Source organism: Trachurus japonicus, chromosome 8 (genome assembly GCF_045865225.1).
Source record: "Trachurus japonicus isolate A0001 chromosome 8, Traja_1.0".
Classification (NCBI taxonomy): domain Eukaryota; kingdom Metazoa; phylum Chordata; class Actinopteri; order Carangiformes; family Carangidae; genus Trachurus; species Trachurus japonicus.
Genome location: NC_140914.1, coordinates 8,884,906 through 8,903,643, shown reverse-complemented (window position 1 = coordinate 8,903,643; position 18,738 = coordinate 8,884,906). Strand labels below are relative to the sequence as shown.

Genomic DNA, 18,738 nt, shown 5'->3' with positions numbered 1-18,738 from the left:
ACTACTGTAAGTTGTTTTTCTTAAGAAAAAAGTTGTTTGAGTTTGCAAATGTTGCTGGAGCTTTTTGTTTTTTGTGTTTTCATGTTCACGTGCAATGTAGAACAACAGGTGTCATCAGTGACAATGAGTCGGGTGTGGGCTGAACGAGACTCACCTCATGAATCCTAAGAACGAGATGAGCGCTAAGCTGACCACCCAACCGGCGGTGGCGAAGGCTCTGGGCATCGTCAGAGCTCCGGTTCCCACAATCAGATTAAACATATACACCAACCCCACCTGTAGAGGAAAGGAATAGGGGGAAGAGTAAAGACAGTTTAAAGTCTAAAATGACCCTGCAGAGATTTAACAAGATTTCATTTCATATTCCTCCGACTAGAACGTTTTAGTTTCGACTGCACTTTACTAAAACTCCTCAATTCTCTATCAAATTTCATTTAATATTAATGCTTCGTGTAGTTTCTAAAATCTCTAATATTCCTGTATGAGGTGTTCCTGGTTAATAAAGTCAACCATTGTCAGGGAAGACAGACAGCTCGGTTTATTGGCCAACACTTCCCCGTATCAGGTAGCAGAGGGCTTTAATGATTCAAAGCTTTAGCTTCCTGGAAAAAAACATCATGACCCGCAGGATTTAATGCTCGTGTAAAAGTCGATGCTGATGCAAGCAAAGTGGAGAGCTTAAGTGAGTCGTCTGAACTGCAACCAGACTGTAAAAGAGTGACTCACGTGCTTACAAAGAAAAGGGGATGTGCAAGTAGATCAGTTTCCTCTTTATTTTTGACAGCACTTTCATGTTCTCCATCTCTATTTAAAAAGGTACTACCAAATATCAATATACTCTGCTGTAGATCGGCATGCACTTCAGTGGCACATGCTGCTCACTAAAGCAGAGACCTGCAGCTTCAAAGTTCATTTCAATAAAGAGCAGCAGTGTTAAATTCGCCCCTCTCAGGTTTAATTTGGATTCAGAAATTTATCCACCACAACCCCAAGTTCCTAGCTACTAAAAAACTTTATCGACATCCCAGAGCTCTCCCCCTTTTTTACAATCACAAGGTGGTTTAACGTGTGTCTGACTTTTAGGTGATGAGAAAGAGATTAGGAATTGATCACAGCATTAACACACTGCAGGACACTCACAAAGGGGGAGTAGGGTTCCCCGGTCTCTGTAATTCCACCTGCCATGGTCGATAACACTGGTTTTAACCTGAGGGAGAAAAACAACCAGGTAAATAAAACATGCTATACTGACTTTCTTTAAACTTTAACCACAGTATTAACAGAAACAGGTTGCACGAGAAGACTTTTTTTAATCACATAACGTGAATAAGATCAGGAAAAAGTGGCTGTTAGGTTCTTTCTTATAAGATAATCTTGCAGTTTAGTACTTATGATAACTTTGGCACAACATTACAGAAGCTAAACAAACAATATAACATGTGTTTACCTGTATCAGATATCTACTGAGTTGTGTGCAGACAGTGTGAGTGACAACTGTTACACTTTTAATCGATTAGTGTGGTGGTGTTTTGGTGTTTTAGCTTGACGTGTGTTTGCATAAAAAAGCTCCACAGGTGAATAAAGTTGTGTTTAAATCACTGTTGATGTCAGTGAGATGAGCTGTGTTTGTTAACTTAGCAGCTGGTTGCAGGTTGGTAACTTACATCCCTCACGTGTTGATTATGAATTAACCTGACATTTATTAGAAACACCGATAATAAAAACTAGTATTTCCAATGTTAGCCTGTGGTTAGCTACACTGATATCTCCACTGAAACTGAAAATGATACACTTGCTTTACCTTTCCTCCTGCTCCTCCTCTCTTGGATGTTGCTAGTTTAGCTGCTAGGCTAGCAGGCTGCTCCGCGCTCTCCGCCGGGTCAAATCCTCGCTAGCTGAGCCGAAAAACACAGAGTCTCTCCGGGTATCGAACATGAGCTGTGTCGGTGTTAGTTCACCGGAGGAAAAAAAAAAGCCAAGAGGAAGCCACTTTTCCCTGGGCTAACGAGGCTCCAGTGGTCGGCTGACTGGAGCCAGTAAACTAACCAAAACAGCTGACCTGCTCCGCGTCAAGCTACTGCTAATAGACACGTACACTTCCGGTAACTCGCTTTTCAAAGTAAAGCATTTATTGTGAAATATATTTTTTTAACTAATTTTAAGTGCGCTGTGTGTCTTCTTCATTATTGCTCTTCCTATATTTCCCTAACATTGGTTTTTGACAGCATGTTTAGCTTTATGAATGACATATGTGGCATTATACGACTGCACGTTGGTAAAGTCAGCATGTATTTTTTTTTTACTACGTACTTCCGGTTTGGTTTCACCCCGCCACTCTGCGCCGAGGAGGTGAGCAAAACGATGAAACCTTTCACAGTTATGTCCTGTCATATGACACGTGTTCATATCATATGACACGCACACCTGTATGTGCTTTACTTGTTGTTAGATGTTATATATTAATTCTCCTCCCTGTTTGCAGGGTTGTGCAAAAATTAGAGAACTGATTTGCATCAAACTTGATAAGAGTGATGGAGGACGGAGTAGGGGAAAAAAACAACATATTAAATCGTGGAGCAGATATAGATTATTGATTATAAATGCATGTGAATATGCAGATTAAATAATTTGATTTTATGTCAAATGTCACAAGAACTCTGGTTAGTTATATACCAGTACACACACTTTATTTTAAACAGTAAAAAAACAAAACATGTTACACTTTTCCAAATGAACCCCAGTATTTTATTACAGTATACCCAGTATTATAACAAACTGTGGATAATTTTCATGCTACTATCTTGTTTGCATAAATGTTGACTGTTCCACCAGGAAAAGGATATAATAAAAAGACTTCAGGTGGTTTCTCTTTCACTCCATGTGTTTAACAAGATGATTCATACGTGGTTGTTTAAATACGCACAACTGTCACACTGCAGAATAGATCATGCACTGGCTGAATAAACACATGATCTATTCATCTCCAAAAGAACAGTTTTCACACCACACTGTGTACGAAAATGCCATAAGCAGTAGAACAGTCAGAAGATAGAGGGAAAAGAACACGGTGTCTATGATCTTAGCCACTCGTTCGTAGCGCCCTCTCCGTTTCTGGTCTTTATCTGGTCCTCCAGCTTCCAGTCGAGCTGCCTTCACTTCCTCCAGGATGTGTTTCAGCAGGTCGTGGTCACCGAGCTGCTCCGGCCCTGTCTCCTCAGCTTCAGCAGCGTCTGTGTGGGAGAGAGGGAAACGTAAAATATGACCAGTAATGAACCTATATCAGGAAGACTACATTGTTATAATGAATATTATTTTAAAATTATGCCTGCCTTTGTCAACTTGATTGTTGGCTTCCAGCTGAATTTCCACTTGAGTATTATCGGATCTTTTTGGCTTTTTACCACAGTAACCATCGAGGTCCATTAGGAAGCTGATCAGCATGGCCTCCAGGAGGCTCAGCCCCACCAGGGTGAAAATCGTGACACAGTATCTGGCTGAAATAATACGTAAACAAAGGTCAGTCAGTCAGTCTGGTACTGTTGACAACATTAATGGGATAGTTCAACATTTTTGCAAATTCTCCTCTCACCACAATCCCTGTAGTCATAGCAGTAGGTTCATTACCTTTTATACAGTCTATGTTCATTACCTTTATTATCGGTGCATGTTGTTTTGAGATCGGCGGGGCAGAGACGTGAGCTGCTCAGTGAACACAATGGAGGTGAACGGTACAGGTCCCCTGTCCCTTATCATCACACTCATCAAATACATGATCCAACAACTCCAACGACAAGTTGTGACCTGCACATTCACCACGCTATGAGATAATCATGTATAATAATTATGTAACATTATGAGACAGAGTTGTTTTCAAGGCAAATGCAGCCGGAACTACATTCCAGACACGGCTGCTGGGCGGAGTGATTTCAAAAGCACAAGTAGTTCTGAGTATTTGCTTCATGCATTGTAATGTTACATAATTATACATGATTATCTCATAGCGTGGTGAATGTGCAGGTCACAACTTGTCCACCAGAGCGTTTTGGAGTTGTTGGATTGTGTATTTGATGAGATTGATGAGTCACAGAGGACCAGTATTGTTCACCTCCATTGTGTTCACTGAGCAGCTCACGTCTCTGCCCCGCCGATCTCAAAACAACATGCACCGATAATTAAAGGTAATGAACCTACTGCTATGACTATAGCAGGGGTGCAAACTCATCAGGGGTAAAAAAGGTGACAAGATACCGACCCCCTAGGGGGGTCCGGGGGCATGCTCCCCCGGGGAAATTTTTTTAAAAACCAACTTTAAAGGTGAATTTACAGTCAATTTTAGCATGAGACTAGGGTCCAGATTTACTCAGGTTTGCACAGCTTTTGCTCCTGTTAAACCTGCACAATCTGTCTCTCTGTGTTTGGTTTTGAAATATGTGAAGGGGGTCTTCAGCCTATGCAGGTTTAGCATGAGCAAAAGCTGTGCAAAACTTAGAGAATCTGTCCCTCGATGTCCATCAGATGAACCTTGCAAACCTTGCCTTCAAACTAAATAAAATTTAATACAGACTGATTGGTTCATTGTGAAACATTTATTTATTGATGTAAATGTGTTTTCTGTAGGCTACGTAGGCTATGCTCCGAGGTAGCGCTGCTCTTTCTGTCCAATAACACACATGAAGCTTAAAAATGCCATAGGCTACATAAAACATATTAAGCGGCAATATGTATTTAAAAGATGTTCAAGCAAACGGTTCGGTTCACGGTTTTGTGGTCATGGTTTTCGGTTCGGTTTCGTATACTTTGATCGTTGGGAAAATCAATCATGTCTTGTATATTCAGGTTAAAACTGAAAGAATGAGGCAGTCTGACATCTGATACATCATTGTGACAGTCTGAGGTCAAAAGTAGTGAGATTCTGGCGGCAAGGGAGGAGACATTCATAGTTCCAACATGTTTTAATTTATTGGGCAAATAAAGTTATCTAACAAATGCTAAGAACAATTAGAGATTCACTGAAATATATAACCTATATTTATTAATTGTGGTTCTTACAAAAAAGATATCTTATAAAATATAAAAGCTAAAATGTCTCTTAAAGCTAATTTAACTTTAGCCTACTACTTTTACAACCACATTATTTACCAGCAACATAAAGTGAAACAGAGGCAGAGGTCCTGCCACAGTCAGTCCACCTCCTCGTCAACCTCCTCCTGCTGCTGCTCAGGTCGCGCTGCAGCGCTAATAAAAGCTAAACGCGCTAATCGCCGCGATCGCGATCATCACACACACGCGGTCCCATACAGCAACTATACAACGCTGCTGGCGCATCTTCTAGCTCCGACTCTTTCACTCGCCATGCTCAAAAAGTCGCGTTAGTTAGTTAGTCTGTATTAAAAGTGAAGCTTCAGGTGTGTATTGCTGGACAGAAGAGGAGCGCTGCCACCACTCGTTGTCATCCAGATAAGGTGCATGCGCCCTTAAAGAGACAGGTGCATTGGCTCGGCTCGGCTGGGCTTGCCTCGCCTCGCCGGACCCCCCCCCCCCCTCTCTCAAAATTTTTTTTATTGCGGATTTACACGAATCACACAAATGACCAATTTGGGATCCAAAACGGCGAATTTCGCCGAAAGGTGACAAGTTTGCACCCCTGCTATAGGGATTATGGGCAATGGGCGAATTTGCCAAAATGTTGAACTATCCCTTTAAAATCAAATCTTTGGTGTGCGGCCCCTTGCAGCAGCAGCAGCTCACCGATCATCGGCATGTTGTCTTCAGTGGACGGCAACATGTCCCGGAGAATCAGCAGCAGAACGGAGATGGACAGGAGGATGGTCACTTTGAAGCTCAGCTTTTCACCTCCGCCCTCGTTGATGAAAAAAGAAGCCAGATCCAGGACCAGGAAAAAAAACAGCGGTATGATGAAATTGATCACATACAGCATTGGCTTCCTTATGATTGTCACCTGAAAAACCCAACAACAACAACAACAACAACAAACAAACAATGAAATTATAGTCACAAACCAACATCCGTGGAGAATGGGGAAAGACATGTTGGCATTGAGATTCTTACCACATATACAAGTCTGGGTGGAAAAATGCTCAGTGTAGTAGGTTTATCATTGTAAACATTAATGCTTAAAAGTTCCCACTCTCCGAGAGTAACCATGACTGTATCGGAGAGCTTGGTGAGGGCTTCGTCGCTCCTCGCTGCTTCTAGATTCACCGAGTCTCCTGTGTGGGTTTATTTAGATTAAATTACAACATACAGTAATAAATATTCTTCATGGCAGTTCAGGATGTAAACATCAAGTCATGACACTGCACTTTACCGGAGTAGCTCATGGTTGTGAATGTGATTTTGCAGCTTTGAACATCAAAGGGGAAGAGGTAGAGATTCATGCGACAGGTGGTGGTGAGCCGCTGACTCCCGCTCACCAACACCGCGCCGCGGGGAAGCACAGAGAACAGCGGGGCGTTCTTCATGCTCCCGGTGTCAGAGACGCTGAAAGGGGACAAGAGGTTTTATCAGTGCATCTCTTAAAGATCTAATTCCAAATTTCAAATAAATCATAGATAAACACAATTATTTTACCTATGGCAAATGTATAATAGTAATTTATTTCACTGCCGTGTTAAAGGGATATATACTGTATATACATAATAGTATATAGAGTATATATATTGTTTAAAATGTAAAAGGGAATGTGTCATCTGATTTCATCTTCTACTTGCTTAAAGCTGTTCACATTAACATAAAATTTGACCAGGGGTGGTAAAAATAAATGGTAAATTTATTTCACCAGGGGTGCCCAAACTTTTGCATGCCACTATTCTTCTATTTGTACTGTCCACTTTGTTGCTGCAATGCTGCAAATGTCCCGTTGTAGGACTAATAAAGGAATAACTTATCTTGTCTCTTATCTTAATGGCCCCCCATAATAATTATTTTTTTTATCTATTTGTGGTGGTATTTGTTTGTATGTGAGGTATGTCATGACTCAGGTACATACTCCTCTAGGATGGATAAATCTGGGGCCCACAGGCTGGATGTAGGAATGGTGACCAGGTCTATCCCACAAAAGTCTGTTGAATTCCATGTTAGGAACTCATTTAGCCATTTCTGGGTCAAATATGAAAAGAAAACAATAAGAAAGTAAATGAGTGAGATACAAAGAGTAAAGTCAGTAAATAATTATTAACATTTAAATTATTATTATAAATTAATCTGAATCAATAAAAGCCAGAGTCTTACCGCTTCATACCAGACATGACTGGTGAGGGTCTGAGACTTCTCATCCTGCAGAATCAGAGTCAGTATCAGATACTTATTGATCCCAGGGAGAAGTTCAGTTACAGATAAACAATAATATTAAGACAAAGGATAAGCTAAGAATAAAAACTATTAAGATAAAGATAAAAAAAACCCATCTTAATCTGAATACATAATACATTTATTATGAGGGTCAATTGAGTGTTTACAACAGTAGCCAACTCACCACTTCTATAAGGCCGAACAACACCATGTCTATCTTAACATCAGTCGGTGTAGTCCAGTTTTTCACAGGTCGCATCATTTTAAGAGCAATATTGGTGGTAGTCACATTTAAATAATTCAGGAGGCCCCAGTATGAGCAGTCTGAGGTCTGAGAGCTGCAAACACCTGCAGGGAAAGAGGAAGAAACAAGAACAACCTTAAGAAACGGATACAACACTGACTAGTAGTTCCAGATAAGTTCAATTTTAAATGACTCACCGATTACAGCAAGAAAAGCGAGAACCCTCAGAGCCGACATGGCCGCCTGCTCCATCTGAGCGGCTCCCTTCAAACTGCTCAACACTTATATCAACAGCAGGACAATAGGAGAGTTAAGTGCATAAGAAATAACAAAAGATCTAATTATCTGAACTATCAAAGAGGAGTAAACTTCTCTTTGTTCCCGTGCTCCGTTGGTCGGAGATTCAACACAAACCGGCCGTACAGTCCCTATTGTTGAGCTGCAGCTGACGCACAAAAGTCAACATGAGGAGGAGATCTCAGTGAATCATCAGGTGGGAGTCAGTGCAAATGTTTTTTCAGAGCACCCACTCCCACTGTTCTCAAAGCTAACAACACCTGTGGTCAAAGAAAGAAAGAATGAAGAAAAAACACAAACAAGAGCAAAGGTGAGGTGTTCCCAGGTTTTAATTTAAAAATCATTCAATGCACAAAAAAACTGCGAACAGCAACATTTCAGCTGCACACAATAAAAAAAGTGTCTCTTGTGTTACAGTTTATTACAGCCTGCACAAATCTCTGCAGGCCCAGCGGAGCGGAGGACCACAGCTTTGGCACAAACCACACACACACACACACTGTGACTGTAATGTAAAGTGATATAAAAACCCAGTCATCCCAACAGATGCAGACTTAAAGGGATACTTCACCCAAAATCGATAATCCACCATTTTTCTACTCACCGTCATACCAAGGAAGGGTCTGGAGAACTTTCGGAGTCATCAAAACGCTTTTAGGAGTTCCAGGGGGGGTCCGGCTGGCAACGGATTTTCATATAATGGCGGCAGATAGAGTACCTCCATACTGCTCGTCTGTATTGACCCAAGTGTCCTGAAGCCGCCACATGAAAAAGTTGTTCAGAAAAAATGAATTTGATTTTGATTTGATTTGTTTTTATCCTTGTTGTAGCAGTAGCTCCCAGAGGCTCTGTTGATGTTTATGCGCATGCACAGGATTTGCTGCGAGATGTTCGTTCGTCGTTGTAAACCACTGGATGTTTGATGTAAACACGGAAGAACATCTGGCAGCAAATCTCTGGAACTCCAAAAGCGTTTTGATGACTTTGAAAATTCTCCAAACCCTTCCTTGGCATGACGGTGAGTAGAAAATTGGTGAATTATTGATTTTGGTGAAGTATCCCTTTAAAAGGCCCCAGATAACATGTAATAAGTGTTTTTTTGTTTTTGTACACTCAGGGGTACACGTCTTTTGGCAGCTGAAAGTCTTTGAAGGTGTAGAAGGAGATGTCTCCGTGGTCGACCACCGCAACAACCACCGGGACGTCGGCGCTCTGGGAGCTCAGCAGCTTGATGGCTCGCAGGTCAGGGACCGGATCGTCAAAGCTGAAACACAAACGACACAACTTAGTAAATAAAATCCTGTGCTGGAAACATGAGTTTGGATTATCCTGGATGATAACAGAGAAAACTGTTTGGGTCATGAGGTAGAAAAGTATTTTTTACTCAGTATTGCTATTGTTGTTTAATATTTGCGTCTTATTTCCTTCTTTCTCTTCTGCTGTTGTTTCTATGCACATTAGTATTATAACGACGTGGCCACTGCATGTTTGTTATTATGTTATTGTTGCTTTTATTAACGTTGAAAAGCAAACAAAGACATTTTAGACATGTCAATTAATCACATAGTTAGATTCCAGTGGTTTTGGTTAATAATTACATTGGATAAAACATTGTGGTGCTGGTGTGTTCTGCCATTTGACATTTTGATGAATAAAACAATAATTAACCGATTAATTCAGACGACCACAGTCACCAGATATCACAAAACATCTATTCATCTGCAGTCACTGTGATATTTCATGTCCGTGGACTCAGGTGTTTCCTGTAAACCAATACAAAGTACACACACACACACACACCCGCTCATTGCTTACCTGCACACACACATGCGGGAGTACGGTTTCCCCGGGTTGCTCTTTTTGAAGTCGGCCACCGAATCAGGTTGGTAAACATTGAAACAAATCTTCCACTCGTCCGACTCTTTTAACCTGCGCACACACAACACACAGGGCCGTCAGTGTGCGAAAATGACAGACAATACATCAGCATCGGCGTAATTTTTTTTGCCGTCACAGGTGAATCAGAGTTTATGATCAGATAAGAGCTGCACACTTATTAAAAGCCGATCTCACATGCTGTAAAAACTCAAACTAATATTTCAGGTCTCAGAGCGACATGTGACACCGTTTCCATGACAATATCGAAATCTTACTTCATTTTATGGGTTCATTTTTGGGTGAACCAACATATAAGTATTCGTATATTTTGTTTTCTTTAGTATAATATTATATTTTATTGTTAACTATAGGTGGAGGCACCTGATAAGCTCCTTGAGTTTCCGCCTCTTCCTGCACTTTAAATTGCTAAATTGTTACTTTTACTTGTGTAATTTTTTACTTTGCAAATAAATAAATCTAAAAAAATCTAAATCTAAGTGATCGATCAGAATGACTGGAAACATGTTTTTCAATCAGAACCCTTAAGCATCATACTGTGGCTGCAAACAGGACAGATAAGTTCTATTTTCAATATCTATTTATCTATTTTTATCTTTTCTTTTCCTTTTTATTCATTTATTTAGGAAGTTTTGTTTCATTTTACTTTATTTATTATTCCTTTTTAAAATCCCTACGTTGTCTGGCTACACAATGGACTATTTTCAAATCTTAATCAATTTTAAAAACCACAGACATCAGAACAGTTTCATCTCATTTTCAACGTTATAATCCTGAACACACACACGCGGTGATTTCCCAGATCGCACAGAAACTCAAACATGGCTTTAGGTTTAAAATGAGCTAAGTGCCACAGTCTTACTGTATCCTGACTGACCTGGGATCAGCTAAGGTAAATCATCTCACTTTCTTTTATTTTACCACTTTAAAGTGTTATAACAGAAAAAAAACAAACATGTTATACCTGGACGCCCCCTCCAGCAGATTTGTAGATTTGATCACACTGATTTTATCCAACAGTTCCCCTGGAGCAAAAAAACAAAACAAAAAGGAAATTAAATTAATAAAACTACAATGCTCGTGCTGGTTGATTGAGTTTACATCTAGTTTGTCTGTGAGGTCTCACCTGTGGGCAGCGGTTGTCTCGGGTCATGCAGAGGAGTGACCTCTCTGTTCCACAGGTGTGCTGGTCGACCTTTACGTCTGCCCTGCCGCCTCGCCATCAGCTCCTGGTACTCTGCCCAGTTTCTGCAGCGCTGGACCTTCAAGGAAGAAAAATAATGTGATAATATAAATCTAGATCAGATACAACAGGATATGTGTGGAACTTTTTTTTTCCAACTTTATTTATTAAACTTTCACAGGTGGAACGGTACATGTTCATAGGTTATGTTTGTAGCGGTCTGTGACTTTTAGGAATAATACAAATTAATAATACAAATACAAAATAATAAAATAAAATAAAACCAAGAAACCAAAAAAAACTAAACAATACAAAGTGTTGTCATTATACAGTCAGTATGTCAAAGCTGAATAAAAACAAATCCCAACAGGGAGCAAAAAAGGAAAACAAAAAAAAGGTATGTGGAACTTTATAATGTTATGTTTAGGTTTGCTGCGGTTGTTTTTTATCAGCTGCTACAAACCTCTCTGTCTTTATTGACGTCCCGTCGCCGCCTGCGTGCGTCCTCTTCCCGCCTCCTCTCCCTCGAGGACATCTTCACCTCCCGCAGGTTTATCCTTCGCTTCCAGGCGACGACGTCACACACTCCCACGGCCAAACCGGCGGGCAGCAGAGAGGCGTCTGGAGAGTCCAGGCAGCGGGAGCCGCGCTCCCTGGAGCCCAGGTCGGGGAAGGAGATGGAGCTGAAGTCCCAGCGGGCGGCGGAGGCAGAGGAGGTGGAGATGTGACGCTCCGAGCTCGGGCCTGAGTCCTGTGGAGCGGCCGTCATCCACCAGCTCCGCTCCCTGCCTCTGTCTGCTGCCGTCTGGACCCGAGCAGCTTCTGAAGAGGTTGTCAAGTGTGACTCAGGAAGCGTTTTGTCGTCCTCGCCTTTATCCTCCTCCATTCTCTCCTCCGTGGGTTCTTCTTGTGCCCGAGCCTGACTGCAGCAAGAGCAACAGGTCAGTTTAAAGGGGGATTTGTGGCAGATGCAGATGATTTTTTTTTTTTTTTTGCAATGACCACTAATCAAAAAACTGCACATCAGCCTAAGAAAATCTAAATAAACCCAGATCAATCAGATCAACAATGGAGATGCAATTAAATCCGAAAGTCATCAGACCATGTTTCCACATTTCTGCAGAGTTCATTAGGCTTTTTGTTTTCATGAACTGGTGAAATGAATGAAATGAAATCATAACACATAAAAAACAAACAAAAAAACAATATAGAAAGACCTGTAATTAGAGATGCTCTGATACCGATACCTGCATCAGAAATATCACGCAACAGCATGAATGAATGATTTATTTCAAACGAATGTGTCTAAAATGAAAAAATAAAAAACAAAAGATAAAAATTTTATTATCATCAAATCATAGTATGCACAAGCTCGAAAAAGGAGTAGGAAGAAGTAAGCATGTAAGTGAATTTCTGCACCAAACCAATTAAACTGCAGTTTTCTTACAAATATCAATAAGGTTTGAAGTTACTGTTGCATCATTGTTTTATACTGCGACTGCTCTGTTTAAGACTTTGAAGGTATTTTATTTTCTATACTGTGGATGCACTTTAACAGCTATTTAAAGGAGGTAATGGTTTATTCCTGGATTTATTTATGTTCTTTTTCAGTCATCACGATGACTGTTAAACTAGTAGGAAACTAATAAAAAGTAGGAAAAAAGTAAAATCCTCTGAGCCAGGCCATTTAACAATCATACTTTATATAAGTAGTAGCCTTTTTCAAATGCCCTGGCATGAGATCAGTACTCGGTTCGGCTGATAGGAAAAGTTCAGGTGTTGGGATGGGGATAGGGAAGGAAAAAGTGATATTGGTACATTTCTACCTGTAATTGAAACAACTGGAATTTGTTCCGCTCATATAAAGCAACAGGGAGTAAATACACTGTGCTGTATTTTACATGTGGTGTGTTTTGTACAGGCTCTCTGTGTACCTGCAGCTTGGGGTGGGGCTGGCGCTGCGCTTCCTCTTCAGTTGTCTGTCCCGGGACTGAGGCAGGTTCAGCTGCCTCGCGTATGACGACGGCTGCAAACTGTCAGAGGTCAAAAAACACAACATGATACCAGGACATCACACTAGAGTCTCAAAAGACCCACGAGGACAGGATTACACTGCCCTGCCTCAGGATCAGTACCTGGGTTAATTCCTATACAGTATGTTATTTTCAGGAATACAAATTAGCACCGAAATACAGTGCCTTGCAAATGTATCCGTACCTTTTTCATACACAATTTGTCACATTACAACCACAAACTTAAATGTATTTATTGGGATTTTATGTGATACACCAACACAAAGTAGTGCATAATTGTGAAGTGGAAGGAAAATTATATGTGATGTTATTTTTAACAAATAAAAATCTGAAAAGTGTGGCTTGCATATGTTTTCAACCCCCCTGAGTCAATATTTTGTTGAACCACCATTCGCTGCAGTTACAGCTGCAAGTCTTTTGTGTTCTCTACCAGCTTAACACATCTACAGACTGCAATTTTTGCCCATTCGTCTTTGCAAAATAGCTCCAGTTCAGTCAGATTGGATGGAGAACAGCAGTTTTCAAGTCTTGCCGCAGATTCTCAATAGGGGGTATGAATACTTTGGCAAGGCACTGTATGTCTGACTGGGATGTTAAGATTGTGTTACCTGAGATCAAACCTGTGCACCACGTAGCCAAGTCTCTTCAGATGCCCAAATACCTTTGTGATGAAAGAGTCATTAGATTAGTTGAGTATTGTGCTTCTCTTCCAGAGCTGGAGAGTCGGAGCAACCGTTGTACCTGATATTGCTGAAGCCTGACTGTGTTTGGGGACAGAAATCTCTCGTAACCGTCCTGAATGGACAGCGGCAGGTCTCTGTAGAACACCTGCAGGTTTCCCTGTTGACACATCGACAGCAAATAGTTTACAGATCACAAGATTCATATCCTGGTATTTAAATGCCGCTGAATAAACGCTTGGTGCGCCACACCCTGACCAACAGGTTTCATCATCTGCCACTCACACACTCCATCAGGTAGAGAGCCTCTTCGGGGAGGAGACACTGTTTGCCATTGGCAGAAAAACCCATCGTCTGCCAAAACTTTCCCTGTTCAAAAAGACGTAAATAATAATCATAAGACACTTTTAAAGTATCTGAGAAATACTTGATAACAAGAGGTGTAGAGCAGATGTTGACAGCTTGTCACAGTACTCACAGCTGGAGTCTGCAGCTCCACAATCTGGTCACTTGGAATCCATGTGGCCCTCACGATGTTTCCTCTACAGCAAAATAAATTATCACATGTCACTACAACAAAGCCAGACTCCTGCTGTTTGCACAAACTTTGAATAACTGACAACAACACAGAAAATTAACTTTTGTTCCTTGTCTCAGGCCATAAGGGTGCAGTATGTATGAGCATTTGCTTACTGCGAAATTAATGATTACACTTCACCTCATCACTACAAGCAACTCCTTTCACATCCCAGACATTCATTAAGTAAAACAGTGCTACTTCTCTTTCAGCTTTTTACAGTCTATTTACAGGGATCTGAAAAATGCACATGACAGTGCATTTGTCACAAGTGCAAAATTAGTCATTTAAAGGGGAACTATACAAGTCCAGTCACTTTTCCTCTGTTTTGCTAACCCTCCTCTCGGCCATGTGCATTTGTTTACAACGAAGCCGGCGGGAAATCAATCAATAGAGCGGTACATAACGTTATATATCATGTACGATGTTATGATGTGTATTTGTGTAGTTTAATCTGTCATAAACAAGAGATTATTATGGGTTACAGGGCGTGTTTGTGTTGTGGTGCTGCAGAGACAAGAGCTGGGATCTTACAAAGTTGTTTTTCAGCCAAGTCACTTATTTAACCATCACAAATGCTCCAAGCTGTTTAATTAAGTTAAAAATGTAGCATACTTAAGCTAAATAGTTCCCATTTAAAGCAGAAGTGTGACCTCAATTATTATTAGTTTTTCGTCATTGCTCGTGGATGTTTCAGCAACTAAATATCAGATTGCAGAACTTTTTTGAATGTATCACTAAGAGGAAAACAAAGACCCATTCAATAGTGATTGTTAGGATGGATGGATGGATGGATGGATGGATGGATGGATGGATGGATGGATGGATGGATGGCCTACTCACAGCCTCTCCACTCTCTCCTCTGATATAAGGCTCCAGTGCTCATTCAGGCTCTGCTCAAGCCGCTGTCTTTGCTCGTCGGAGTCGTTGGGGAAGAAGTCCTTCTGTCCTCTGACGGGAATCTTGTGACTCCTGGACCGGGCCGCGAACAGCTCTGACGGACTGGAGTTTAATGACAAATTACGACAACAATCAGATTCACACTCATTTGGTTTCTGCTCAGCTACATAAGAGGAGTGAGGCTACACTATCGTACTATGCAACACTGATGCACAATCAGACGAAAGCCATTGAAGGGAAACTTTACATCACTAGGCCTACATCACAAAGTTCAACATCTGCAGTTTGCAAAGCATTGTCTAGTTTGTTTAAAAGGGCGGACCGGGATTGCAAAAAAACATCTCATAAATTGAGGCATTATGCATTAGAAGAATCATTTTCACATCTCTATAGAGTTAAATTTATAGTAATTACTTTGAAATCAATGAAATATGCATTTTGCTGACAGGTGCACAAAAATGTAAACTGTCCAACAGGTCCCTGAGTCTGCAAGACCACATCCTCTGCTGCATGATCTACTAGGGAATTTTGCATTTATTCTGGTATTACTGGTTGTGGTAGGCTACTGTCTATTTCCAGTGTTGTCATGAGTCATAAGGTCATGACTCACTCTTTCAGGACAACGCCCAACAAGCATCTGCGGAGAGCCTTGTTTGTTTATCAGGCAAAAACAGACACGTTTTAATAAGCAAATTTCAAGCCCCTCACAAAAATGCTTTCACTCCAGTAGTTAATTCATAACTTTTTTGCAGCTTTTTCTCTCCTCTCCTCTTTCCCCCCAAACACACCAGCAGAGGGAGACAGAGGGAACCAAACCGCAGAGCACCAATGAATCGACTATAATGAATCTTCTCGGTAACTTTTAACAGCCACAGCTGCACATGTAGACGGAACTAAAGCTGCAGCCAAACAGCTGTTTAATGCGCCTTTATTACAATTTCAGTCACACTTCCTCTGCACTATGTCTATGCTGCATAACTTATGTACCTGTCCCACCATGTGCGTGGGAAAACGCAAAAGAAGCTCGGACAGCGAAGGAAGGTGAGTAAAAACCCCAGCGAGGAGGAACTACAGAGGAGTTTTAGCAACGTGTCTTAAAATTTACATATTTTCTTGCTAATTTAGGCGATAACGCACCTTAATATTTCACTGAAGAAGCTCTCTCCGGTGTCTGTCTTGTTTTGGTCCGCCATGATGCCTGCCTGTCCCTCCGCCGCACTCTCCTCCTCCTCTGGGTCCTAACGCCCACAGTTACACCAATGTCCTGCAGGGGGGCTATTGCCACCCTAACCACTCCCATTTTTTTTTCTAAATGTGATAAAATAATAGCCTAGAAATCTAGACACACCCTAGCGGCAGCAAAATATACATTTTAGTGATATAGTCTGGCTCGTCAGGCTAATAAAATAACACAATTTTGGCAAAATGTTATACGATGCCTTGTTGAAAATAGCCTACTTGCTTATAAGATTTCTATGTCTTGTACAGTACTGTATTTGTGTAACTAATGTGAAGGAAATATATGAGCAAAGGACAGATACTCAGTGAAAAATAATATTACTAACAGTGGCTAAAAAAAAAACATTACGAAGATCTGAGGAAAGGGGGGCCAATGGACACAGATTGTATAGGAAATCTTGCCAGCTTCATTGAAAACAAAAAAACAACAACAAAAAAAGCCGCTGACCTGCTTAGTTCCCCTTTAACTTAGGCTATAGGCTACAACAACCAGTCATACAATGGAAAAAATATTGGCAGTTATTATGACATTAAGTGTTGTAGGCATACCGGTATTTCAAGGAGAAATAATGGTAAAAGACAGCAGTCGTACCCATTTACAGTTTCACCCACTGTAATGTATGTGTAATGTACTGTAATATCTAATGTAGTGTGAATCTTTGATGTAGTAGAGAAAAGTATATTCCCCTTTTTGTCTTCAGGTTATGATCAAGATGACAATGCTGCATAGCTGTGGCTATTTCAGTTTTTCCCTTCCTTCTGAAGCAATGCCTGCTAAGAAAACTGTTAATAGGCTAGTTTTTGTTTCTTTTTAAAACCTTGTTCAATTCATAATTTTAAGTCCTCAAGTTGGCCTCATCAAAAGACCTCCACCCCAATGCAAGTTGTGCTCCATCAGGACTAGAACCATAAAAAGGGTTAGCTTCACCCTCCTCAACAAAAACCCATCTTTGACACCCAATCTCAGAGTCTCTGATTCGGACGTTGACAAGAAACGATTATGATTCAGCTAAATTCCTGTAGGATCTTTACAGTATGTGCTTTGGATATGGATTGAATGGGTCAAATTCGTTGTGCCAGGCAAACCTTACAGCGAACAGGAGCAGTGCACGTATTGACTCAAACTCACCTGCTGCTTACTTAGATCAGTTTGCGACCCTCTGAACCCTGATAAAGTTCAGTCTTATTTACACAAACTCATTACATAAGAAGGACTTAAAATATTTCTTGCACATCAGTTTTGTAACAGGGAGGAGTCTGGGGGATCACAGCATAAAAACCCCTCCAGACTGTCTATACCAGGACCTTCACAGCAGCATAGTAAGTACACATCATCCATTATATAACATTTCCTGCAAATATAAAACTGTATATTCTGCAAATTAAAATGACGATAATTAATTTTTGTTTGAACTTATCATCATGAACTAAATGCTGGTTGAATGACATAGTGGCAATGGAATGACACCCATTACTGTTGTCCAAAGTGAAGCTTTATGAATGAAAGTAAGTGACATGACTTAATGAATGAATTGTCCCTCTTGCCTCTCCAGGGTTTGACATCATGAGACCCCCAGTCGTCCATTTTCTTGTTGCCATCTCCGTGGCGATGGCTGGTAATTTCCAACCCTTCCTAAGCATCTTTATATATATGTGCATTATTTGTGCATGCATACAAGTATACACCAATCAGCCACAAAATTTAGACTGGAAACTGGTTTCAATGCAGATTGTGTGTACACATAGCCTACCGTACACACTCTGTACAATGGTACAGTGGTATCCAATGGTCTGAAACCAGCTCCCTAATTGGGCACCACTGCTTAAAACTGGTACCCGGACTTAATATTGTGCCTTTCCAGTATATATTTAACATGAGAGAAAATTGACCAGCAACTGATATATTTATTGCCTGGACTTTTTTTATTTAACGTATTGGTCTTGTAGTAGAATTCTTTTTATAACTCTTGACAAACCTTGTGTCTCTTAGGGAGTGTAACCATAAAGACTTTGGTGTTTCCCACTGAGACGAGCACCAGTTATGTTGAGATGGTCCCTCTGAAGCCCATGAACCTGAGGGCTTTCACCCTGTGCATGCGTCTGGCCACGGAGCTCAGCGGGGAGCGAGAGGTCATCCTCTTCGCCTACCGCACACAATACTACGACGAGCTGAATGTGTGGCGCGAACTGGACGGCAGGTAGACTGTTATTATTATTATATTATTCTTGATCCATACATGATGATCACTTTGAGGGCCTCCAGCATAGAGGCATGGATTTAAGAAGTTATATTTTAAAAACCATATTCTATTAAATGTTTCCATTTTCATGAAAAATTTGTCTGAAACTACCACCCCTATGACAAATACTTTTTTCTA

The 18,738-nt window shown here is 40.8% G+C and overlaps 4 protein-coding genes across 5 annotated transcripts in view; 1 reads left to right on the top strand and 3 right to left on the bottom strand.

Moving 5' to 3' along the window:
- Positions 1–2,076, bottom strand: part of slc38a12 (solute carrier family 38 member 12) — a 63,730-nt gene extending 61,654 nt beyond the window's left edge. The window contains exons 1-3 of the mRNA XM_085783632.1: positions 1,802–2,076; positions 1,141–1,207; positions 155–276 (exon numbers count right to left, since the gene is read on the bottom strand). Of these exons, the coding sequence (XP_085639758.1) occupies positions 155–276; positions 1,141–1,185 (167 nt within the window). The 5' untranslated portion in view covers positions 1,186–1,207; positions 1,802–2,076. The remainder of the gene's footprint in view (positions 1–154; positions 277–1,140; positions 1,208–1,801) is intronic.
- Positions 1–18,738, top strand: part of LOC146982592 (C-reactive protein-like) — a 468,648-nt gene that overhangs the window by 449,266 nt on the left and 644 nt on the right. Inside the window, exons 1-3 of one of the 2 annotated variants that reach the window (XM_085783648.1) lie at positions 17,525–17,680; positions 17,914–17,976; positions 18,351–18,558. In XM_085783648.1, the coding sequence (XP_085639774.1) occupies positions 17,925–17,976; positions 18,351–18,558 (260 nt within the window). In that variant the 5' untranslated portion in view covers positions 17,525–17,680; positions 17,914–17,924. Of the gene's footprint in view, positions 1–17,524; positions 17,681–17,913; positions 17,977–18,350; positions 18,559–18,738 lie in introns of those variants that run through there. The other variant, XM_085783649.1, reaches the window with a different exon arrangement.
- Positions 2,723–7,952, bottom strand: LOC146982594 (5-hydroxytryptamine receptor 3A). The gene is made up of 9 exons (XM_085785379.1): positions 7,753–7,952; positions 7,496–7,659; positions 7,252–7,296; positions 7,010–7,119; positions 6,329–6,501; positions 6,070–6,230; positions 5,749–5,959; positions 3,344–3,494; positions 2,723–3,238 (listed from the first exon to the last, which is right to left on the bottom strand). The coding sequence occupies exons 1-9, from the start codon at positions 7,805–7,807 to the stop codon at positions 2,974–2,976; spliced, it is 1,335 nt and encodes a 444-aa protein (XP_085641505.1). The 5' UTR covers positions 7,808–7,952; the 3' UTR covers positions 2,723–2,973.
- On the bottom strand, positions 8,890–16,368 carry tsen54 (TSEN54 tRNA splicing endonuclease subunit). Its single transcript, XM_085783631.1, has 12 exons — positions 16,259–16,368; positions 15,065–15,223; positions 14,123–14,186; positions 13,930–14,013; positions 13,706–13,804; positions 13,573–13,625; positions 12,866–12,964; positions 11,395–11,854; positions 10,875–11,010; positions 10,713–10,773; positions 9,668–9,781; positions 8,890–9,116 (listed from the first exon to the last, which is right to left on the bottom strand). The coding sequence occupies exons 1-12, from the start codon at positions 16,312–16,314 to the stop codon at positions 8,966–8,968; spliced, it is 1,536 nt and encodes a 511-aa protein (XP_085639757.1). The 5' UTR covers positions 16,315–16,368; the 3' UTR covers positions 8,890–8,965.